Source organism: Vulpes vulpes, chromosome 16, assembly GCF_048418805.1.
Source record: "Vulpes vulpes isolate BD-2025 chromosome 16, VulVul3, whole genome shotgun sequence".
In the NCBI taxonomy this organism is placed as follows: Eukaryota; Metazoa; Chordata; class Mammalia; order Carnivora; family Canidae; genus Vulpes; species Vulpes vulpes.
In genome coordinates, this window is record NC_132795.1 from 80294380 (window position 1) to 80321083 (window position 26704).

General features: G+C 35.0%; 1 protein-coding gene across 48 annotated transcripts in view; it reads right to left on the reverse strand.

Annotated features, from left to right (window-relative positions):
• The window catches only part of NRXN1 (neurexin 1), a 1110734-nt gene that overhangs the window by 288074 nt on the left and 795956 nt on the right, over nt 1-26704 (reverse strand). For all 48 annotated transcript variants that reach the window (XM_072741157.1, XM_025992633.2, XM_025992632.2 and 45 more), the window contains one exon: nt 22133-22314. In XM_072741157.1, coding sequence (XP_072597258.1) covers nt 22133-22314 — 182 coding nt within the window. The remainder of the gene's footprint in view (nt 1-22132; nt 22315-26704) is intronic.

Here is a 26704-nt window from a genome sequence, read left to right on the forward strand (position 1 = left end):
TGAAGAATACAAGAAAAAGGAAAGAAAAATTATGTTAAGTATTCATTTTCCAGAACAGCATGGCAAATCTCTTTTTCCATAACTTTAAGTTTGTATGTTACCTATAGCTTGTCAATTTCTTCTATAATCAATTTACCTATTCAATATAATAGAATAATAAGAAAATGTAACAGGATTGGGAGGTCCTTTATTCTAGTGAGCTGGCTAATGCTTTAATCTGTCCAGGCTCCTCATAAAGGTGACTTGTAGTACTCACCACCTCTTCAGTACTCATTACCCAATTTTATCTCTAAACCACCATGACTGTTAGATATTTCTTCAGGTCAATTAATTATAATGCCTTTCTGAGCTATTATCTACTGGTCAAGTTCTCTCCTTTGGGTCTCCTAACCAAGAATCCTAATTCCTTCTAGTTCTTTGATGATTCTGAAAATTAATTTGGCTTCAAGTTTTTTCATTATCTTCTTGTTCTCCTCTGAAGAATTTCTTTTAGAAAGTGTGATAAATAGAGCAGCACACAAAATACCAGCAGAGTGATCAGTATAGATAAGAGGAATTCATCACACCCATCTTTCTAAAAACTAATGCACCCTAAAATTAATTAGTTTTACTTGGTAGCCTGCTACCACTGGTGACCTATATTAGCTCTAAGTTAATCATTAAGATGTCAAAGTTTCATTTGCTATTTGTTTTGTGTTTTACTGACATATGGGCCTTCATTTTTATAGTTGTTATACTGATGTTCTTGGATTTGGCACTTCATTCTAAATTGAGATACACATTAGCCATGACTCCAATCCTCATCTCAACTATAAATTGAATAACAATGTCTTCTGTATTTTCATTCAGGGTACTGGTTAATTTTTATCAGGCCATAGCAAGAACAAGGCCCTAGGAGGAACTAGGAATTTATCTCTATGAATGCAGCAATTCTTGAATATAGCCAGTTATTGTACCTAAAATGAGACAATATTGGGCCCATATGTCTTTTTTTTTTTTTTTTTTTGAATGACCTACATAAGAGATCCATCAGCACATCTCTAAGGCTAAATCTTTTCAGGTATTTCCAAACTAACCTGCAACTTTATCTTGCATACTTTCAGTATTTAATGGGTAAATTATCAATAATTTGGATAATTTTTTCCTAGGAAAAAATGACTAATATAAGCTTCAGCAACAACATTAAAAGGAATTTCTGTAGGTTTAGAAAATAATCTGCTACTTAGTTACATAATGATACTATAAGATAATTAGAATCCAATCTTTATTCCAGACACTTCCAGATTTTAAATATAGAAGTTTAACTCTTCTGATTATTTTTTCAGAGTTTCTTAAGAATAACTCTCTAGATTTCAAGTAACAGTTATAACCTACATTATATTTTCACATAGTCTGATTATAAGACACTGAGAACACTTCTCCACATGATTTTTGGAAACCATATAGCTTTGGTTACACCATATAGCTTTGTATAATGCTATGTATTCCACATCTTCTGTTTCATTTGATCTTCAGAATAATTCTGTGGGGTAGGTAGGAAAGTATTATTAACCTGATTTTATAAACTGATGCAAGGTGCAATGAAATATGTAGCACAGCTTGGACTCAGCTCACTTTAATATAGCCAGGTCACTGATTTGCAGCTAGAGCTTTACTTGAATTCTACACATCAGAGAAATGAGATAGGCAGCTATAACCCTCACAATATTCATTTCAGACAATACTTCATTTTTGTAATTATTTTCTATATTCTTCCAAGCGTTAAAATTATTTTTCCGATGAGTACCTCCTTGCTTTTCTTTAAAACGGCAATGCCCCTTTCTTTACATTTCCCCTCCAACCCAATCTTACTCCCATTTCTCTATCTGATTGAATTTGCTGGCTTCTTTCAGGTCTTGCTTTTTTTTTTTTTTTTAAAGGGTTATAATAAAGGTTTCTGAAAGCAAAGAATATTAAGTCCTTATTATACCTTAGGAGTACATTTTAAGATAAGGACTAGTTATAAATAAAGATCATGTGTTATGGGTCAATGTGCTTCTTCAAAATCAACAAATGAGTCAAATTCATATTAACATAATCTCTATCAAGTGTGAATTTTTTTAAAAAAAGTGAATATTACATTCTCTATGTTTAAGATGGTCTTGACCAGAATATTTGAGGGACACATTTCATTTACAAATTAAAGTATGGTAGAAATGTATTTGGATTGAAATAAGAAGACCTGAATTCTGATCATCGCCCTTCTTACTATGCATGTCATTTAAGTTCTCTAGACTTTAGTTTCCTTATTCATGAAACATACCCAGTAAAAACTGCTTTTTAGACCTTTGGGAGTTTTTTCTAAAGATTATGTATAAAATGATTTGAATAAAAAATGGTTTGAACATAAAACTATATATAAATATGAGATCATATTAATAATAGAAAATCAAGACAATATGAATATACTATACATAATCAAAATTTTATTTAGCAGGTAATTATTATCACATAGTCAAACTTTTGTTTAGCAGGTAATTATTTTTGCCTATTCTTTAATTCAACTGCATGTATCCTATAGTTTGGCCAACCATAATGCCTTACGCAAAGTGGAGTATCCAAAGAAAATTTTAGCAAGTGCATAATTGGCATGTTCTTCTGATTCCCCAGGCAATATTCAGATGGTTTAGGTGCTAAGAGCAAGTGCAACAAACAATCCTTTTTTGGGAACAATAGTTGTAAAAATAGGGCACTTAAAAGTAATTATAATATAAAATATATTAGACTGGAAATTGGTCCAAATTTGTCACTTGAATATTTAAATCCTGTTAGGTAACTCCTTAGAGAATACAACATCTATCAATAAATTATCAGACATAAAAGTTAGGTTCACAAATGAGTGTGGCTAAACTTCAGATTAAATTGGTGAAATATTTAAAGGAACTAAAAATGCTTCTAAGTACAAAAAAAGTAGAGGGGGTGGACACAGCGAGAAGATGATGTCAGAAAAGTTATCCTTTTATACTTATAAGCTAAAGGGGTTAAGAATTATGTCTATATTTTTACTGTTTTTATGCTTATAAACATTGTAATATTTATTAAACTGTATTCAAATTTGATGCTCTACTATGAAGTAGCAATACATATGGAAAAATTGGTCCAACTCAAAAATTTTGATTTTGAAGTTGCATGAATAAATTGTATTTACAAGTTCAAATCAAAAATCATAACTACTTAAAAACTAGAATTATAAGGCAGAATTATTCTCTTTGAATCACTTTTCTAAAAATATTTATTAATTTATTTGAGAGAGAGAAAGAGAACAAGAGATCAAGTAAGCATGAGGTGAGAGGGGTAGAGGGAGAGAGGGAATCTCAAGCCGATTCCCTACTGAGCATGGAGCCCCATGCAGGGCTCAATCCCCATGTCTATAAAAATATAGACATAATTTTTAACCCCTTTAGCTTATAAGTATAAAAGGATAACTTTTCTGACATCATAATCACTCCATGATTATGACCTGAGCCGAAACCAACTGAGTTGTATACAACCAGCTGAGCCAGCCAGGTGCCCCTCTTTGAATCCATTTATACCTTGCTGATACCAAATCAAGAGATTCTGCAAGATATACATATTTTATAATGTAAATGAGCAGAGATTTGGACATCCCAAAAGATATTTTCTCATTCTTAGCATTCTGTTTTCAAGCCATTAAAAAACAAACTAAAAAACAAAAACAGAGTGCTTTACTGAGCTCAGGAAACCACAGTCTCTGGGGACAAGAGAACTCTCACACTAATTTTCTGTATATGTTGTAAAATAGAAAGTTCATCTCAAGTTTTCATGATCAATGGCACCATGTTAACATAATTTCAAAGAAAATATTTCATATTTGTGGGTAATTCCAAACATGGATCTGCTATCCTCTAAGAAGATATTTCAAGTCCAGAGTAATCATAAGGTTTAAATTACTCAGAGTATATTATAAAATATTATTATTATTTTTAGAATGTGAAGAACCTATTTTATGTGTTGGCAGGCTCTAAAAGATGTGGCTAAAAATAGCTTCTTCATAATGTCTGAAGGGTCAAAAGCAATGACCTTGTCATGTTCCTGGCAATCCTGGTATATAAGACCTGGGTCAGATACTAGTGAAGATTAATATGGTAATTAGAAAGGGATCAGAAGTGTTATTACAACAAAATAGATACAGCATAAGCAGTGCCTCCTAATACTGTTAATATTCTCCACATTTTTCTCTCAATCCTTGATTATGAGCATCACAATACATACATATTATAGATTAACTTTTGCTAATGTTAAGAATAGCAAAGACAGTTTAAAAGTAGTAAATTTATTCCTAACTACATCTTTAAATAGTATGTTTAATGTGTATATCAGAATTATAGTAAAATATTAAGCATGATTCAACACTACTGCTATTACTGTTTCTGTGCCCACTGAATTAGTTGAACAACCAAGGGACTGGAACAACCAAAACCTGGAAAAATCCCGAAAATCACAGGACTATCATTTATCTGGCTGGATGTACAATTACCTTAAAACTTTTTGTCATAGTATGTAATTAAACAAACTCCCCCCCCCCATAAATAGGGGTCAATTCTCAATGTGGATCATCTTTTAGAAATGCCTAAAGATAAGGACAAAATCAATTATAACAGGGGACCCAAAACATTAGTCCTAAGATAGTGTGGGATACAGCATTCTGTGGATCTGTGTAACATGTCTGTCACCAGAAGGCCCAGTTGAAGGTCATCTTTACAACCTTTACAAGCTTCAGGATGTTACTTGAAGTTTCCCTATAGTAGGACACCACTTATACACTCGTTAAAAATCTTGATGCTTCTCTTCCTTCCGTCCAATCATTGTTATTGAAAAACAAGATAAGATGCTTCCCATTTAACTATTCATCCAGAAAATATTCTCCAATGCCTACTATGGGTTATATTCAAGGACACACAATAAGACACCCCATGCTATATCTACCCTTAGCTTGTATTATTCTCAGTGCCCCCCACCTTGCTTACTTTTGTGTATTTGGCAAATTCCCTGCCCACACATGCCTGCCACTACCTACCTCCTCTGCAAAGTTGCTCCTGAGGCAATGAAGTAAAATTCACAATTCCTTCTTTTATGCTACTAATGTAAGTTCCTGTCCTTCTATTATTGTCTTTATTACATAACTTAAAAATCCTTTCTTTAAATGTCTGTCTTCAGATACTTTGTTTTGTGACTTCAATTTTACTGAAGCATGTGCAATCTTTTATCCAAACTCCTTTCCTAAGAAACTAACAAGGTTTGGTGAGTTAAGGTCCTCAATAAATGATTCACGAATGAAAGACGCCCTACTTCCGGTGGGGATTGAATGTCTATTAGCTCTAAACATCCTTCTGGAGAGATATCCCCGCTTCTGGTATGGACCCCATTCTCCCTTTAAAATGTAGATTATTTTCTCAGAATGGAATGACATCCCACCACAGTACTCTAAAGACTTGACTGTGTTCTCCATAAGGTACAGTACCTTTATTTCCTTCAGATCACAAAGTCTTTCAGTATGTTTCATATTCAACTACCATTATAGCCTCCTCCAGACCCATGATTTTGGAGAGAAAGACATTTGTGTAACTTGGATTCCAAGACAGAATCTAAACCTTCAGCAAGCCACAGCAGTATGATAAATTTACTTTCTAAAAATTAGGATTTGTAGTCTTTAATGAGGAGTCAGAGAACAAGTGAACATCTAAGTGAACTATCTTTCCAGACCTTTGAAGCTTATCAGGGATCTGAAAACCTCAACTTTTGGGATCTAGTAACATTTTAAATTGATCTTAACTTAAAAGCACAGAGATTCTTGTTTTATATATGCAAAACAAGAATGCCCTTTCCAAAAACATTTAGCTTAATTCCACATTTTAAAATAGTTTCAGAAAGAGACATACCAACAGCTTTTAAATTTTTTATTCACCATTGAGCAAATCCTATGAATTTGGGTGTTGGCTTCATTTGTAACGTTCACCAAATGTACAAAACTTCAGTAGTTACATGTTTTATCCCCTGAGAGAATAGCTATCATGTTTCAAAGATTCATTTGCATTTTAAATGGGGGTGATATGTTTTCCTTATATTCATATGGACTTAGAGCCATCTCTCCATCAGGCATAGCAGAAGACAAATAGCTACATCTAGCTCTCTATCTAACTTTAGAATTCCTCAAAGATGACAATTTGTTTTGTGACTAACTGCATCTGTATGTTATCCGCATAGTTTTCACTATTTTAAATATCATCTTCCTATGTACCATTTTGAGAGGGAGAATAACATTCTGGTTGGTATATAAGACTCAGGGTTTGGAAATAATGACTCTTACACAGAATATGAGAATTTTGCCAAAAAATTGTCAATAAGCCTAGGTGATGAAAAAGCCTTGTGAGCTTAGGTTTACATTAACTCCTTATTTTCAACAACCAAATCAAATGTAAAAAAGTGATTAGTGAGACACCTATATCCTTAGCATAAAATGTAAAAACAAGGTTCTATCAAGAGCATGCTAAGTATTTTATCCTGTCGTCCCACTCTAAAGATATTTCAGCCCTTCAGTCCTATTGACCAGAAAAGAGACATTGAAGTGACCACTTATTTAGGAATAGTTTCTTACAGGCATGCCTATATGAATTATGTGAATTATGAGTCACACTAGGAGAAAGCAGTATCAGCCCAACTCCCTGAGGTTTACCATTACAACAGAGAAAAGTCTGAGTGGAGGAAAACACTTCACCACTCCTGCAATGGAAAGAAATTAATTCACCCGGTTGTGCAAACCTAGAGGGCTACCCTGAATTCAATGAATTAGTGTGGTTGTTGAGGCAAAGATAGATTGTGCATAATAACCATGAGGCCAGGAAAAGACGGAGCACTGTGAGCGCTTAAACAGATTCTAGGTGGTGATTATGCAGACCCTGCTAAAGTAGATGGTCGATAAAGATGCAGAACTGCAACCACTTTGTCTCTTTCAGATAATTGATAATTGCATTAGGACATTCCATAAGATCTGAACCAAGCTCTTTAACATTTTAGATTTCAGGACAATACCCTCACCACACAGAGCACACTAGAAATCCTTGAAGTTCAATAAAATGTATCCAATTTCAACAATTTTACAGTTTTCAATATAGCTGCACAGGATCTTTGGTAAAATCTATTTCGAATGGTCCATTATCAATTCCTCGTCTTTCTGTGAATCTCAAAATACATTAGCTAGACAGTCATCTTATTTTAGCCTTAGAGTATATATCATTTTTGTTTTTTTTTTTTTTTCCAGACACGAGCAATTAAAGGATTGGAAAATAGCTCATGGAAAGCTCCAAAGAATTGATCCTCAGAGAGCAAATCTTGCAACACCAAACAACCCCAATTTCCCTTAGGCATGTCTGCTGACAAGAGTTACTGCTAGTTAAGTAAAGCAACTAGAAGATGGATACACAAACCATCACAATTAAATAACCTACCTTACTACATAACTAATATTTTCTGAGAAGCTGATTGCTGGAATTTTCTTACCAATCTAATGCTTCCACATGACACACTGCAGAGTCTCTGTGAAGTTGGTGCTCTATCCATCTTATATTGAATACGTGTATTTATTTTACTGATATTCAGTTCTCTGTGTTATGTGTCTTACCCAGTCTTGCCCAGTTACTTTATTTTAGAATCTCACAGGCTTTGTATCTTGAAGCCAAACAACCTGTTGGAAATAAGCAGCAGAGAACAGAATCTCTCTTATCTGCTTGCTGCCTAACAAATCAAAACACACTGAAATCTGGGATTATTAGAGAAGGTTTGGGATAAAGAAATAAAATAAAAACTGACTTGTCAAATGGGACTCCCTGCTGCTCAGTACCATGTGTTGCCATAGCAAGATGCATCTGTTCAGCTATTAAATATGTTAGTGAATATGATATAGACAGCTGTGGCATTATCAAATATTCTCAGTGCCTATTAAACTCCACAGTTACACATTTTAATTTTACCTTTCATTAGTAAAACTCAAGGTGGTAGCACCTTGCAAACAATTTAAAAAGTTCAAAGAAAAACTATCATTTGGGTTATACGTCGCATGTTTAAATTATATTCATGTATTACTAATACAAATTGGCAAGGGAACTAAAATATTCTTGAATTTCAAATGTGGTTCTATCAGCTGTGATTTAGCTCATAATGGATGCAATAAAACTGAAGTAAATAATCATGTGTAGAATTTGAAGAACTTACATAGCTACATCTTTTTCCCCACTTCTGAACATTTACTTCATTCAGTTTCATCTTAGCCATTACCAAATGGCACACACCATATGAGCTGGTCCCTTGATGTACCACTTTCTGAGATCGAGAACTTTCTCTTTTAAATGAGCTATCAAGAGCTAAGACATCTATGCCTTACTAAACGCTTAACAGCAGAACATAGCTATTGTTACTCTGTTTGTTATATTAAGATTAACCACAATAATGTTGACAATATTCATACATTTAAAAACCTGTCACGTTCCACTGCTGTTGCACAAGTCCTGGGAACTGCATGATCAAAATAAGAAGTGACTAGGGGCAAAATGAAGAATTATGGAATGTGTAGAAGGTGAAGAACACAGAGGCAGACTGAAATGAGTACTGCCTCCCACTGGGACTTTAACCTCTTGCCTGCCTGGCTCTTCAAAAACTGTGTAGCCCCGCATTCCTAAAAAGAGCTACATGATTCATGAACTTGTTATCCAGCCTCCTTAGCCCACTGCTGTTCTGAGAATGTTATCAGAATATGAGAAATTGTGACCAAAGTTAAAGGGGGTTTGGTATCAGCTCTAAACCAATGTAATTATTAAAATGTAAACACACTCAAATCAAACAGGTCAGAAAGGAAAATCATTGCTCAATTCCTTTAAGAAATGATGAGGGCAGTTTGTACTTATATTAAAATGCCCCATTTGTGACATACTTATATACTTATTGGTGGGAGTGTTGGATGGTACAGTGTTCTTAGAGGACTATCCTGTACTAAATATAGTGGCTCTGCTTGTAGGAATTTATCTTCCTAAAAAATTATACATATGAAATAATCTTTTTACAAAATTAAGAAAACTTTTATCCTTTGTAATACTAAGGATTCTGAAACAATTAAAATGCCCATCAATAGGGAATGATTGGATAAATTATAGTGTATGTGTGCAATAGGATATAATGAGGTAAATATGAGATTATATGCTCGATTATATGCTCTAAAATGGAAAGATGCCCAAAATACACTAAATAAGAATAATCAAACTGGGGAATAGTATGTATCATACAGAAATATTTTAAGAATGTTTTAAAGAATGTTTCTTAGAGAATGTTCAGGGGCATCTGGGTGGCTCAGTGGTCAAGCATCTGCCTTTGGCTCAGGTCATGACCCCAGAGTCCTGGGATCGAATCTTGCATTGGACTCCCTGCAGGGAGCCTGCTTCTCCCTCTGCCTATGTCTCGGCCTCTCTCTCTGTGTCTCTCATGAATAAATAAAATCTTAAAAGAAAGAAAGAATGTTCAGGTATGCCAGCACATATATAACTATTTACTCATGTAAGTGAAAGAAAAGAAATATATACGGATATGCAAAAAATTAAAGATTAGAATTTCAGACACCACAGTGACAAGGTTGCGACATTACAGGCAGTTTTTACCTTTTATTCTCATTGTATTTAAATTTCTCAAAAAGTACTTTCGTGATCTAAGAAGATAAAATTTATTAAAAGTATTTTTTTCTGGAAAATAAATAGAGACATAGGACAACAAATAAAATTCAACTCCCTCTGAACAGCCTGTTATAAAATATTATTGGCCTTGCGGACCCAATTCTATGCATCACTAATCTATTGAATCCAGTTTATGTCTAGATGGAAGAACAAAAAAAAAGGCAGTAAATAAAAAGAAGACAGTTAAATAATAGAAATAAAGTCTACGGAGGAGAAAGATCACTGAAAGTTAGTTAATTATGAATGGTTATACTATGGTCTTCTCATAGTAATGAACAATATCTCCGTTTCAATTTGAAATACCAAAAAACATCCCAGCCACTTCATTTATCCAACGCTTTACAATACTAATATAAAAATAACCTGCAGGGCTCTGGAATCAGGCATTGGGAGGAGGGCAAGAATTTACAACCTATTTCTACACCCGAAATTTCTCTGCAATGTCTGTCCTTTAAAGAACAAATGAACTCAGTTCTGAACCCCACATGGCAGGCTACCTGACCCCACTTCACATGTAACTGCTAAAATTTCAGCCCCATTTCTCTGCGGATTCTCTGTGGGAAATGCAGCTTCCAAAGCCTGGCTTTGACTGCTAATTAACAATAATGAACAGGATGACATACTTTTCCTATGAAGACTTCTGTCAGGAAGATGTCCAATCAGCAAGAAATACAGGCAATAGATATATTCCCTGTCTCCCCCTCCCCTCATTTACATGCTGAGATACACAGAGACCTAGTCAAAAAAAAAAAAAAAAAAAAAGTAGGACAAGCTGTCTAGGCTTTAGGCATTAGCTTCAGAACCTGGGGAAAGGCTTGAAGTTGCTGGTCCAGCCAGTTTCCAGAGCACTGCAGGTTATTTTTATACTCATCTCCACAGAAGGCCAATAATCTTGTGGCACTATTAGTTTTGCCCGATATTTAGGCATGACTCAAAAAATAGCAATAACACTTACTAATTCCACCCATTGAAAGTATTTTAATGCCAAATATCACATGTTCCGTCGTGGCACTCTACCATTAATTAGTGAATTCTTGTTAAAGGACACAGAAGCTCCACCTTGCGCCCATGCTTAAGGAATATCCGACGCAATGTGCAGTAAAGACTCATTGCCTTAGGATTCATAAATTGGTTTGCATCATCATCTGAAAAAGTACCTGAGCTAGCCTGAATCTTTTCTTTGCACAAAAGAAAAATGGGGCTTTGAAGTCAGAACAGGCTAGGTGATTTGGGTCAATTATTTAAAAATGCAGTTTGCTCATCTGTAAAATTGAGATAATAATTCATACCTCAATAGGTTAGTGTGAATATTAAATGAAATATGATTTTTATGCAGAGTGTTTAGCGTCTGATCCATTGTAAGCACTCAATACATGCTAAGTAGTATTGTTCAGTTGTTGTTCTTCTTACTAAGCAAATGAATAGGGCGAGCATGATTTCAGAGGGAAATTTTAACTGTACTTAAGATAATTAACAGTACCTTCAAGCATTTAATATATATTAATTAAAATCATTTTTCAAAGCTCTTTTAATAAATAGAGAATGAATTTCACCTCCATCATTTAAGCGCATGTCAGAGGTTAGCACAGCAGGAGAAAAAAAAAAAAGAAGAAGACAGTCAAATGGCCAGAGACGTGGAGGTTGATTACACGATTACCCTCCACACTATAATCAACTAAAGCTGATTACCACCGAAGGCTCACTTGGTTGCTTTCTCTTTGTCTCTTTCTCTCTTTTCCTCCGGGTGGATTCATCTCTTCTCCTCAAGTTAGAATACAGGGAAATGTATCACAGATGTTTTTGTATGAGTACCCAAAAGAATAGAGACAGCAGATAAGAGGCATGCCTAGACTAGATCTCTGAGAAGTGACTACATTTGGAATTTTGGACCTGAAAGCAGCACTGGTCTATGATGAAAGATGAAAGACGTTCTTCCTTCCCTCAGAGAATACCGTGTGGATAATGAGACCATTTTGTGATGGGCCCCAGCACTTGGGCCTCTGCCCTGAGTGTGTAAGCCTCCATAGGTCGTAAATGGGGAGTCCCAGGACAGTGTCACATGCTTTCACGATTATCCCGTGGGAGGCCACCTCATACTCTGCTCTGAGGAGAGCTCTCCTCTTGTGAGCTCCTGCACTACCATGGAAAACTACCAGCCCTGAAGCAGGGGGAGGGAGGGGAGATAGGGAGGCCACAAGCCAAAAAGAAAGGCTCCATGTACTCGCACATACGCTTCTTCATCAATACACATTATTGGCATGTATTAATAAGCGTGGTGCTAGTGTATGGAAATAGAGAGATATAAAGGTATAGAATATATGGTCAGTTGCCTGGGAAGAGTTCACAATGTAATGAGCTGAAAGGACACAGAAGGAAAGAGCTGTGAGCTGACAAGTAATACAGTAGCATTAAAAGCAAAGCACTTACAGTAGGTACCAAGAAGGATACGGTCAGTTTTGCCCTAGGGGACCAAGAAAAGCTTCACAAATATATACAATACATGATCCAAACAAAATAGGCACCAGACTAGGAAGAAGAGGAGGGCAGGTATGAGTGGGAGGAAGGAGGAATATTTCAGAGAGAGAAGCAAGCTTGAACAAAAGCCCTCTGGAAGCTCTATGCTAGCTGACTGCCATTTCACTACCAGTACAGATGGGGTTTTTTTTGAAAATTGTGCTTCTTTGCCTTTGAAAATATGAATGCCCCAAATGTACAAGTAAGACTAATTACAAAAGTTGGCTAGCTGATTACAAGATGGTTGAGGCAACTGGTCAACCAGATAACTTTCTATGTATTTAGCTAGGAGATTGTTTATGTAGCTGGTATCTGGAATCCTCAGTAATTCATGTGCTATGTGGTATGCTAAGAGCTAAGGTTGTCTGACTTTATAAACTGGATTCAAGCAGAGTCATCAGCTGTAACCCAAAGAAGGACTGCCTCCTCTATTTCTCCTACCTGCCCCACTCATGGAAGGCCAACAGGTTAAGCCCATGAGCTCAGGAGTCAGACTGTCTGAGTTCAGACTCTGGCTTTATTCACCAGCTGTGTGACCTGTCCCTCTTCTCCTTATTACTCTAATGTGAATAATAATTTTTTTCTCATAGGGTTTTTCTAAATATTAGATGGGATAATACATGTAAACTTAGAATAGTTATGAGATTACTAATTGCTTTTATCAAAAGCCATATTAAAGACTGCTTTGTAGAGTTTAAAAACCTTTAATTGTGCCTTTATGGCATGAAGGTTTGAAATACCGGCCTATGCCTGTATATTGTGGCTAACATATCCACTAAAGATGAAATTTATTCATTAAATTCTAAGCTACTTAAAGTTAAAGCCAGGCCTCACTTTACTAGGTATTCCCAGCGCCTGGAAAGGTGCTTGTGGGGAAAAATAAAATAAAAAGGTTAGATGCATGAATTAAAGAAAGAATATGTGAGAGCTGCAATGGAAGTGGCAGGGGCAGGGCTTGGAAGATAAGCCCTGATTATAAGCACTCACTGAGGCCAGCTGAGGAGTTTGTCCTTTGAGCTATTTGTATTATAGGCCAGTAGTTCCCCAACAGAACCAGTAAAGGTGTGGTTCACCAGACACTTGCCTCAAGATCCCAATCTATAAGGATGCAACAAATACATTGGAAATACGCCAGTAGTTAGCTCATATTTGCATCTGTAACTCATGCTGAAGAAGTTAAATATAAACTGATTTCTCCTGAAGGAGACCATGCCCTTGACTGGAGCAGTGCTGACCTATTGCCCTAGAACATTTTCAGAATGCACACATGCAGTTTAAATTGGCAGATCCTGTAGAATCAAAAGATTATTTCAATAATTTTTTTTCTCATTAGCTAAATTCTAGCCTTAAGCTGGGCTCTAGGAATACAAAGGTGAACAAAATAGATCAAAGTCCCCGCTCTCTTGATGCTTACTGTTCCTCAGCATCTCACTGTTCAACACAAATGGAGAATTGGCCATTGGAATTTAATCACTTTAGTCTGAATCCAAAATTTTGCATAAGTCACAAAATTGCCAACAAAAACAGTAGTGAGTACAAAGATGAAAAAAAATATAGTAAAGAGTATTTTGCCAATTTTTTTCCCAGACAGTTGACTATGCTTTGTCCCAGAGAAGTAAAGTACCAAGTGTCTCTATACACAATTTTGATAAACAGAAACAATACCTCCTCATGATAAAAAGCAGGGGTGGGGGGTTCCTGGGTGGCTCAGTTGGTTAAGCACCTGCCTTTAGCTCAGGTCATGATTCTAAGGCCCTGGGATCCAGCCCTGCATCATAAGGCTCCCTGCTCAGCAGGGAATCTGCTTCTCCTTCTCCCTCTGTCCCTCTCCCAGATCATGCATGCTCTAGCTCTCTCTCTCTCTCTTTCTCTCTCAAATAAATAAATAAAATCTTAAAAAAACACACACACACACACACACAGGGAACATCTGGCACGGATTCCAGCACTCTACCCATGACTGTGCCCTTTCCCTCTCTCCTCAGGGAGATTATGTCTCACTCAACTCGTTTTTTTTTTTTTTTTAAGATTTTATTTATTCATGAGAGACACACAGAGAGAGGTAGAGACATAGGCAGAGGGAGAAGCAGGCTCCTTGCAGGGAGTCCAATGCGGGACTTGATCCCAGAACACAAGTATCACATCCTGAGCTGAAGGCAGACACTCAACCACTGAGCCTCCCATGCGTCCGTGTGTCTTAACTCCTTGCCTGCTAACAAGACTGGTCTGGGATGGGCATGGATTCCTTATTCAGTCTATTAATTTGAAAATTCTCCATAATATTATGAGAAACATTCCTGGAATTTTGTGAGAAAGAGATTAGGTCAGAAGAGTAAGCATGAGAGAGATGTCAGGCTTAAAGCTATCATTGTTAGTGGATGTATGGTTGAGAGATGGTGACTTCAGTTTTTAATGTGGTAAGTTTGAGGTGCCCATAAGACATGCAACTGGAAATGCTGAGTGCAGTCATCAGAGGGGAAGTCAGGGCAGAATTATTTGGGAGTGGGCAGTCTACATATCTTAGCTAAACTTCAGAGTAGAATTTTAGGAATATTAAGATCAACTTATTTTTACAGACCAAAAAAGCTCTAAAAGTCCATTAAATTTTTATCTTTCACCAAAGAGCTTTTCTGGTCTGTCAGTCTTGTATTTCTACTCTTTGCTGGACAGGAAGGTTTAGAAGGAAGTGTTTTTCTTGGTAGGAAAAGCCCGCCATTAAAGCGTCTTCTCAGAATTATAATCAATAGGATTCTCTTCCAGGACTCTGCTTGTCAGCAGAAAGTTAAACAGCTAGTCCTCCTGGTCCTCTAGTAGGACACAGGCCTCTCTGTCTTGACCTAAGAATGCTATCCAGCGTACTATCTCCCAAAGTGCCTGAGGACAACATAAATTGGATTTCACAGCTCTGAAAATATTTGTTTTCATCAAAATAACTTTCTCAAGCCCAGTGAACATTATCTCTAGTTCTTTCCTCTTGATTTAAAATGTAGATTATTCATGCCTACTATTAACTTGAGTGTCCCCTAGTATATTCACCGAGGTCATTTCCTTCCTTTGTTGAAATGAGCTGCCTGTATCTAGTGGCCCAACATCAGCTTTAATAGGACTCCACTGCCATAGTGTCACTTTCATCTTGTTTCCTGATCGGTGGTGGACGTGTTTGACATGCTGTTTGCATTTCTAAACTGTTACTCTCACGCGTTTTGCTTATGGCTTTCAGTGGGGTTTATTTGTGCAATAAAAGGAGTTTTCCTGATCAGTGTATGGATGACACCTAATTCAGTATGCATTCCCTAAACTAGTTCTTAACCCTCAAGCAATGTCTTCATTACTCTTTTTCCATCAAACTATATTGCGTTTAGACTTCTGCAAAGCCAGAATCCTTAATAACCTGTTTTCATGTGCTTTCATCATTGTCACTGGGTGTAGAGCCTGCTTAAGATTCTCTCTCTCTCTCTCTCCCTCTGTATTCTCTCTCTCTCTCCCTCTTTGCATTCTCTCTATCTCTCTCAAATAAATAAATAGAACTTAAAAATGAAAAATGGATTAATAAATTTCATTGGAGTAGAAGGATGAGTATAGAATTATGGGGAAATGGACCTGAAAACAGAAATTAAGATCAGAATATTAAGGACATAAAATATTAGATATAGACTGTGACTTTACCTATACAGAGTTGGGAGGCATCAATATGAAATAAGTAAATCAAAGACACATTTTAGCAAGTTAACCTAATATAATCGTATAAAATGGCCTGGAAAGTAATCAGAATAGAGACAGAAAGATAAGTCTAATTGGTAAGTACATGGACTGAGGAGGTGTATACAGAGATAGTTGTTCTGGTTCTCTTTTATTAAATTTAACAGCAATGGAACTTCAAAGAAAGAAATAATTCTAGAAATCTAGAAATTAAGTTCAGAGAATTACTAATGCATCAAAGGTAACAACCGGTAAATCAGAAAATGATAAATTGAATTAACTTCCAAGGAGAAAGGTTGAGAGAGTAGTCTGTATTGATGCACCTGACCACACCTGTCCCCCAAATAGAGATTGCTTTAAGATATCTGGATAGCATTTAAGCCAACAGAACTATGACCATCACTTCCCCCATTTCTCCCAAAGATAACCTGCATCCTTCATACCTCAGAAGCTTGAACAAAAATTTTACAACACATGGTAAAATGACATCATTTTAGTCTTTCTTTAAAAATTCTAGCCAAAAAGACCACATGTTCTCAAATTCATGTAAGAAGCAAGAAAAACAAAACCAAAAAAAAAAACAAAAAACAAAAAACAAAAAAAAACATCTACTGATATGATTAACAAGGTCAAATTTAAACATTATATGGCAAAGAGAAACTTCTAAATTAGGTGAACTGGTTGGTTAGAAAGAAAATTTCAGATGGAACATAATTTAAATTCAAGAAACCCTTGTGAAGGAATAATTGGGTTTTATCTTGTTGATACAGGTATGCACTCATGTATAATTACTGACTTTAAAAAGATGTCTTTAAATTTAGTTTTAATAAAGCAGTATTATGAAGTATAAAATAAATTATTTATTTCTTAAGTAAAGTTTATTAAACCAAATAAAATGGAGAGATGCAGAGAAAGATAAAGTGTTGACCATGTCACTGATATTGACAAGTTATTTTGGGACAAGTAATATTTACTCCAAATATATTATGCTTCTAGTCTATGCTAAAAACCTCTGATCAAAAGGTGTATTTCTAAATCAAAATCAATTAAGAGCCTGGTTTCAAAAATAAGGCTTCCGACCCAGGAAAGTACAAAGAAGAAACACTTACGGCAAATATGTACAACAATTCACTAATCAAATTTGCAATGCTCTTTCAAGCTCTCAAGATGAAAGAATTTCAAAGAACACTCTTCATTCATCCTTTCCACCACCCTCCACACATTTCCTCTGGTCAGAACCAGTGCATACGTTAATATTCATGGCAGTGAGTGAGCACACATTTGCACTAGCTTTCTTCTGTAAGTCAAAGAGGGGTTAAATAATTTCTAATTAATGTTGCCACACTAATATATATGAGATGTTTTCTCTAGAGTGACAACACTGCTAAAATTTCTAAACATATCTTATAAATTGATTTTTTAAATGAATTTAATTTTTTTGCTTATTGTTTCTAAGAATTATTTTACTCAATATTGGTTAAATAATCTTTAACACTACTAATTTAAATGTGTACAACACCCTACAGCTTAGAAGTCTCTTCTTTATATTATTTTTCTTAAAAACCTATCATCTATTTATCTTCTTAGAAAAATAGATAGAAAGTTAAACTTGCAAGAGGAAGAAATGGAGATGAACCAAGATAGAGTCATTTTGGGACAAAGTATGCTTACTATAAATAATCTAAGCTATCTGGTGACCAGTATCCCATTTGGCTTATTCATTCATTCATCCAACAAATATTTATTGAGATAACTACTAAATGGTAAGCTCATTTATTTTTGTATCCATAGAGTCTAACATAGGCCTGGGCCATACTAGTTGCTCAGAAAATATTTCTGGATAGGCTTCAAGCATGTACTGAAATGAAAAGCCACATTTTTATACTATGTTATGCTTCTTATTAATCATCATTATTATCAAATTATGTTCTCTGTCATTAGACAGTTTATCTCTATTGGAAAATAATGGGCAGATATGAAATGACTAGAGAACAATTCACGATAAAAGTGAGTTATAATAAATGAGATAATTACTAAGGAGAGATAATCATTCATCCAACAAAAATTCCCACCACACACTTCCTTTAAACCATCAACGACCATAATCAATTCTTACTTGAAGATTCAGAAAACAACATCAATAAAAATATGCAACTTTTCTATACTATAGCTACTGCATATCAAGTGCTACATTTTTTCCATTTTACAAACAAGTGTTAAAAGACTTTCTTTGAGCTATATAGGAACTAAACTGTACCTGTGACCTCACATTAGCTAATGAAAAATTGACTGTCTATTCTTCACCTAAGCCATCATATTTTCAATATATAATTCATTAATTCATTATTTCAGAAAGTATTTATTGAGTACTTGTATTCTAGGCCCTATCCTAAGTAAATTCTCCTCACTTCATGTATTTATCTTTCCCTCATTGCTCCTAAAACCTTACAAATTTCAATAGTAATATCATATGGCTTTGAGGTTAACAGTAGTAGCATTAATAGTAATATAATTTTAAAAATCTATAAAAACTAGGCCACCTCAGTCAAAAAACATTTTATTACAAGTTGTTGTATTTTTAAAGGTACAATTGATCAAAATTTAAATATGATTTTTCTTTTTTTATATTTTATTTATTTATTCATGAGAAACATAGAGAGAGAGAGAGAGACAGAGAGAGAGACAGAGACAGAGACACATGCAGAGGAGGAAGCAGGCTCCATGCAGGGAGCCTGATGTGGGACTTGATCCCAGGTCTCCAGGATCACGCCCTGGACTGAAAGCGCCGCTAAACTGCTGAGCCACCTGGGCTGCCCTATGATTATATTTTCAAGTTAAAGTCAAACGTAATCATTCTGATAAAATGGGATGACGTCAAATATTCACATCTTCATCGAAATTTTATGTCAATCATATTTTTAAGGTTATCTAATTAAAAAAAATAAAAAATAAAGCTATCTAATTGAAATGGCATTGTACATTTCAGCAAGACTGGAGTACCTTTACAGGAGAACAACTTATTGGTTAATTTACTAAGGGTAGAAATGCAATTCTTAAAGATTAGTACAGAGTTTATATTTGGCTGAACTTGAAGGTTTACAGAAATTTTTCTGGCCGTTCAGTGGCTAATAATAACTAACTTTTATAGATAATACATATCACCTATGGTACTAATCAGGTTAATTTTTAAATCAGGTACATTCATAAACCAAAATCAAACAACACTAATAAACTACAAATCTTGTTTTCCTTTTAGATTTCTAATCTTGAAAGAAGTAGAAGAAATAATCTGATGGAAATTAGGATAAATTGAAAGGTACCTAAATAATATGATAAAATAAAGTCTTAAAATTTTCAAATCTAAGTATTATTATTAAGAATACTTCTATCACCTGCTGTTAGCAACTTTGGTCCCTAAACACATCATTCTCTTTTTCTGTTTTTCCTTCCTCCCTCCCTTCCTCTCCAACACTTGTCTTTTTAAATTTCTAATCCTCCTTCTCTTCCATTTCCCTATACCCACCATTACATTAATTAGAGGTAAACTTCAATAGTGTAAAATACAAAACCAAACCAAACATCACTGGCCTTTTTTTTTAAGATTTATTTTTTTTATTCATTCAGAGAAAGCGAGAGAGAGAGGCAGAGACCCAGGCAGAGGGAGAAGCAGGCCCCATGCAGGAAGCCTGATGTGGGGCTCGATCCCGGGTCTCCAGGATCACACCCCAGGCTGCAGGCGGCACTAAACCGCTGTGCCACCAGGGCTGCCTCCATCACTGGCCTTTGGTTAATTTTGTTTATACACTGAAACATGGAAAGAAGTGACTTGTCTCCATATAAGCAACTTGCAGAGTCATTAATAGCTGATCATCATTTGTAAGCAATGAGAGGAGGGAGATAAGTTATAGTTGGCCAGATTTGGACTAAGACAGATAGATACTAGAAGTTGAGATAGGAGGAGTAGAGGTGACCAAAAAGGGGGTTTAGTAAGCCCAGAGAATCAGTACACATTTTCTATTTCCCAGTCAAGTACTGGTTCTCAGATCAAGCAAAAGTTTGAAGATAGCTAATCCAAGAAGGAAAAGGTATTGAGACAAATATTGAATCTAAAGTGAATAGGGAGGCAAACCAAGAAGGAGTTTCAGAGAGAATAAGGCCCTCATAGGACAGCTATCAGAAATCTGTGGCAAGTAAAGGAACCACAGAAATTACTGGGCTTTTATGGACACCTAGAAAGTCAATCCATTATGTATGGAGGGACTTTTAAGCCCACATTTGATCAAAATTGGAAAAAAAAATACCCATTCTTGTAGACTGAACCCTCTGACCATAAAACAAACAACAGTAGTTGGAGTAATTCAATAACAAAGCCCCGTATGATTTGAGAATGATCATTGCAGAACCTATTCTCAGGGTAAATGTGTAATTGGTAATGGATCAATAAGTAATTTCTTTCAGGAGGAAAAGCTCTTGTTTTCATTTTTCTTTCTTTTTTTTTTTTTCTTAAGTTTTTGAAGTAGCAAGGTTCTTAAATCAGAATGGAGCAAATATATTTAGAAAGTTGAGATTACTCTAAACAGCAAGATTCCTTAGTGCACTAGTTAAGTTTATCTCAACTGATCATTTATTTATGATGCCATAAAAATCAAGATGCTTTCAATTTTGATTGTTAGATATTTGCTGAAAGGCAGTTGAAATTACTTTCCCAGGGTTCCCATTTGACAACTGCATTTTGAACTGAAAATTTACTACAGTTCAATAATGGTTGTGCTGAGGTGGGTTTTTTTTCCCCCTTTTCTTCTTTCTAAGATTAGCAATGAATTCAGCTCTTGTGGTCAGTGTAAACCTCTACTCAGATAATTGGAAATTCTAGAAGTCTAGTGGAAAACTAAGAAAATAAATGAATAAAACTTTGAGAATTAAGCCCCTGTAAAAATCGGTGATAACGTATTTTGGTGTTTGATGGTTTTCCTAATCATTTCAGGATGAACGCCTGAAGGCCAGTTTCTAAGAGGAAAGAATATGCTGACCTAATCAAATTGTCTTCTGAGGCATGTGTGCTGGTAAAGGGAGAACTTACAGGGATAGATGAAAGCAAAACAAACCAAATTTACATAATCATGTAAGACAGAAAAGATAAACTATAATACATCAAGGATAAAAAGGAAATAGAAAGACTTATACACTTTTGGAACCTCACAGGTGATACAGATTTTCAACTAAAAACTATGATATAAGGAACCCATTAGAGTTTTTGAATATGTGACATTTTATTATGGTTGTTATTTTTGTATATCAGTAAAATATTAATATCACTTAACAATGAGAGACTGCATGTATTTCTGTGCAAGTATTGCAATAAAATGAGATAAAGAATTAAAACTATACAAATGAGTAACTCTTTGAATGTCAATATATGAGGCAGAATCTCCAAGTTATAGTAACTTTAAAAAGTTAAAAAAATCTTTTTATTTATTAACCATAATTTGTCATCTATGATATGCAGGCTAAATTCTTATAGTAGGCTTAGAGCTTGGTGAAAAAGGGACCATCCCAGGATATAAATGACAAGAGTCCATTGTATTTTCTTCATACTTATGTATCAAAATGAGCATAAGATGGCATGGAAACAATCTTTTCACCATTTTCTTTTCTATCCCCAATTACCCTTGAAGTTTCCCTTTCTCACATCCATTGCATGTTAACTTTAGACAATTATTTTTTCAAGCGAGGAAAGAAATAAGGACACAGTGTTCAGATCTTTTGATGTTACCAGTATTACAAGCTGCTTCCAGTCAGATGGAATAGTATCAACAAGGCAATAATTTAGCTTATTAATTGGCAAGTCTGCCTAAAGTCACTAAGAATATACCAAAATAAATCTTTGTGAACAGAGAATTGAGAGGAATTTACACTTAAGAACCAGAAAATATATTTTCTATTGTAAAGAACATTTTTAGCAATAGCTGTAGAACTAAGGTCTTAATACATCTGAAGTGTATTTATATTTTCTATACTAAAGTGCTGGTTGCTGGGTAGGAGGAACTTCCAAAATGCAGAATTATAAGTTATTTATAAAACAAAACAAAACAAACAAAAACCAGCAGTAACAAGTAAAAGTGGAATCTTATTTTTAAAGTACTTACTATATGCAGCTCTAAGTAGTCACCCAGGCCAGAAGAACTGTCCACTCGCACCAATACAGCTTCTTTTTGAACAGTGCTAAACCCTATGGCCAGTCTGTCTGCTCGTGTACTTGGCCGGTCATTAGGAGGCCATTTATACGTAATTTGTCCACCACCTTTGCTAAAGATGTATGTTGTCCCAGCTGGAAAACAAAAACCAAACCCAATTAGTCCAAATAGATCAGGTACAGAACTTCCCTGTATTTGTTATACTGACATATCAGTAAATGATTCAATTTACACTATGGCAAAACAGAAATACAAAAGTGAAACCATGGCAAAAGCAGTGAGCAAATCATAGATTCCTTTTTTTTTAATAAATTAATTTTTATTGGTGTTCAATTTACCAACATACAGAAAAACACCCAGTGCTCATCCCATCAAGTGTCCCCCTCAGTGCCAGTCACCCACTCCGCCCCACCCTCCGCCCTCCTCCCCTTCCACCACCCCTAGTTCGTATCATAGATTCCAATCACATGGGCTCAAGAAAGAGAACAGGGGATTTTTAAAAGAAATATCAAGGCAGCTCAATTTTTAATATACTCATTAAACTACCAGCAGGTGTTTCTGAACAAATGGATGATTACTACTTTTTCTATTGAGTAGGACAAGCATGGAATCTAATGGGGTTTTATTTCTCCCTGCTAGTTTTTCAGAAATAGTTTAGTAGGTAACACTGACTTTGGCTGCTTCCAAAAGGAGCAAAAACATATATTAACTTGTTTTTGAAACAATGGTTACATGTGCATGTGACAGGGTCATATAGCACAGCAAAGCCAATCATAACAAATACTCTATTAGTCAACTTTTATGGGAAAAGAGTCTATTCACATATGATAAATCATCTGTCAATGATAACTAATGGACAAATAGTCATAAGCCCCAGGAGTCATGTCAGGAAAATACAGATAATAGATCTCATCAATAGAAGTGAGGTCTTATTTAACAAGCAATATCTAGTAGCTGTCAAACTATCCAGAATCATAAAAAGAGCCATTTTTTTTCTTCAAAAGTGAATGTGAGTCTTATAGTACTAAGAGTATCATAGCCTTATTTGGTGAGTGCTCAAATTTTACTTTATGGTCTTTATCTTACTTTAAAAAGTTTGGTTCAAACAAGTTTACTAAGCATCTACTGTCCTGAAGTCCTATCTCATTGCACCACAAAAATTCTATCTCACTAAATGCAATAGAATGGAATCTTTAAGTCAGAACATTTGGAAGAGATGCAAAGGTGTGTGTGTGTGTGTTTGTGTGTGTGTGTGTAAAGGGGGTGGGGGTGGGGAAGAACTTTCTCCATACTAAAAGGGACCACAGACATATTTGCAAAGTTATCCCAGGAACAGACGTCATTCGGGTATAATTTATAGAGAGTAATATAGCCTTCCGATAACAAAGGATGTCAGTACATATTTATTGTGTTCTCACTATGTGCCAAAGATGGCAATGGAAGTGATAAGGGTAAATATTAAAATTTAGGCCACAGAGCATCTACCAAGAGCAAAGCTTATATGTAAAAGGTGTATGTACAGCAGTATGTTTTTAAGATTTCTACACATTAAGTTTCTATCATTACCAAGTTTACCAATTGAATGAAGTTGACTTACTGTCATGTTTGAGTGTATTTAATTAAATAGCTGATAATATATTTTTTTTCTTTTTCTGTGTTTTGGAGCCAACTGCCCTTTGTATTCTGTCTGAAACATTTCCACAGGCCTTTCAGAAACTCTGAAGACCTCTGCAATATGCCTCCTGCCTGACTGCTTAAAAAGGCCTTGGCATATAGAAGTGACACAAGAAACATGGCAGTATGATATTGAATGTAAAAGTGATTAAGATAGAATCTTGCTATAATGGAATGGTAGAGAGGCTGTGAGGCTGTGCATTCTCTACTAATTTTGTTTTGGATACCAATGCATGAAAGTAGTTTATCTCTCTCACGTGAAAACAGGTAAGTTGTATTTCAAAGGCTTCAGTCAGTGTGCAAGTAAAGAACATTCAGAATGTAGAGATTTGTGTATCAGATATCCTGGAGCCTACAAGAAGACCATTACTGTTCTACGTCTTCAGAAGCTTGTTACCTGGAATATTGATAAGCAAGAACTATTTGATAAATATTTTTCAGCTTGGTAATTTTTCTCAGATGATTGACTATTAAATGTTTCAATAAAACCTACAGTGATAAAAATTGGACAAGAACATATATGAAAGTGAAGGCTTCTTTAACAGGAGAATGTGGAGGTGACGTGAGTACAGGTATTTGATTACTTTTCTTTCTTATACCTTTTAATTAACTTTGTTCTCTAGTGGCAATGTAGCTTGTATGAATTAAGTCAAATATTCAAAACTAGAGATGCTGCAAAACAATGTAAAACATATCAAAGAATTCAGATCACCAGAGGAAGACAGTAGTGTACAACAAAATATCTTACATTACATAGTGGTTCTTAATATTAAAAATATCACTTTTCCCGCAAACTTTCATTTCTTCTCTACTGTTGTATAGAAAGTAGGGTAAGCAGTAGTCCCATGTTACATTTGAGGAAATTCAGTCCTAAAGATTGATGTGTTATCTCAAGTTGCAATCTTGTTTAAGTGGCAGAGCTGGTAAGGAAACCTAGTATCCAGACTCCTACTCCTGTACTTTTTTTTTATTACAGAAATGTTTCTGTTATCATAACAAGACAGTCAAGAAAAAGTTAATTGGATGTGTCAGTCTGAATTTATCAAGGCCAACTGTTATCATATTCTAATGTCTCATATCCATAAAGTGACATTTGCACCTCCTGATCATATACTGTCCTTTCACCTCACAATGCTTTTAAAAAAAGAAGAATAACATGTAAATGTGTAATGACAGAACATTTAATATACGTAGATTAACATTTCGTTTAGGGTATACATCCCAAACTTAGGGAACTATGAAAGTTTCTAGATCCTCAGTTACAGAATGTGAGGATAATGTCTTAAAGGTTTATATTTTCAGTAAGGTAAATGCCACAATACAAACAACATTGCTCGAGATTTGATTTCATCTCATATTTTAATAAGTGTTAAGGCCTAGCAACTAGCATGCTATTAACTATTCCGTCTTCCTTAAAATGACTTTCCAGTTCTTTAAGTTTCACTGAAACAAAGTAAAAACAATCGTACTACCTTGTGGCAAACAATGTGGTTATTTCTAGCATCTTTTTTTTTTCTCCAGATATATCTGGAAAGCAATCTCTCTCCCCTCTTCTTCTGTGTTCACAACAGTGCATTGTATTGTACTCATCAGCATAATTTCATAATAAGTGAGAGAATTAGATGTCTCGCTCTCCCCCTGCCACTCTCTACCTACCTCTATAATCATCCTGGCTTTCTTAAAAGAAAAAAAAAAAAACATATCAAACTCTAAAAAATCTCATATGTTCTTAAACCCCCGTCTATCAAGATAGAAAATTACAGTGTATCCTATTCTAGTAATCTTAAAAATATGACAATACTCCCACAGTAAAATACAGTGGGTCAGATGACTAAAGTTTTAAAATCTACTTCATTTAGCATGCATTTTTCCAAACAAGGACATGATGTACTTACTATCGCAGATAGCTAAAAAATTAAGAATGTAGGCTCTGAAGAGGCTTGAGTTCAAATTTCAACTGAATCACTTACTAGCTACAATGACTTTGACCAACCTATTTATTCTAAGTCTTGGATATCCCATCTGAACAAAATGAGGATACTAACAATATCTACCTCATAGAGCTCCTGCCAAAAATAAGGGAGATATCACACAGTAACACCTTAGACCAGTTCCTGGCAAATGGTAAGTGCCCAATAAATTTTACATAGAACAGATGGTGTGTGTGGTGGAAAGGTGTGTGTGTGTATGCGTATGTGCTAAAAACACAAAATAAAGAAAAAATATATAAAATAATGAACACTGCAATATTGTTGGTTTATTTTAACATAAATTTGAAAAAGTTTGAGTCATTTCAAAGTTGTGTGAAAATCAAATGCTTTTGAAGAAATGACTTTCCTCCATCCCAGTTTTTATTAAACTTTTCAGTATTTCATTCCTTGGATTAGCAATTTTTTCACATAAACCAATTATATTATTATTTACATTCACTAATAGTTGACAATGAGAAGGATATTAAATTGTATCACATGGGAGCTTTCATGAGAAAAAGAATATTACTTCATCGTCATAAAACATCTAGCATGCTAAGATTTATAGCATGATGCAAAAAAATTCACTTCGACTGTTAAAGGAGTAACTGTACAAAGTGAATGGCAATCCAGCTTTATTATTTTAATTTCATAGAAACATGTTTTATTGTGTTCTAAAAGTGAATTCAATGTGCAGCAACAATATATCTTAATCACTATTCCAAAAGTTTTAAGAACATAGAAAGGCACATGAAGAAATGTGTCACCTTTATTATTTATGCATGGTTCTATATGACAATCACTGACACATCAGTGCCATGACTTCTAATGGATTTATTGCAAATTAACCTCGACATCCATCATATCACTGAATGTATGG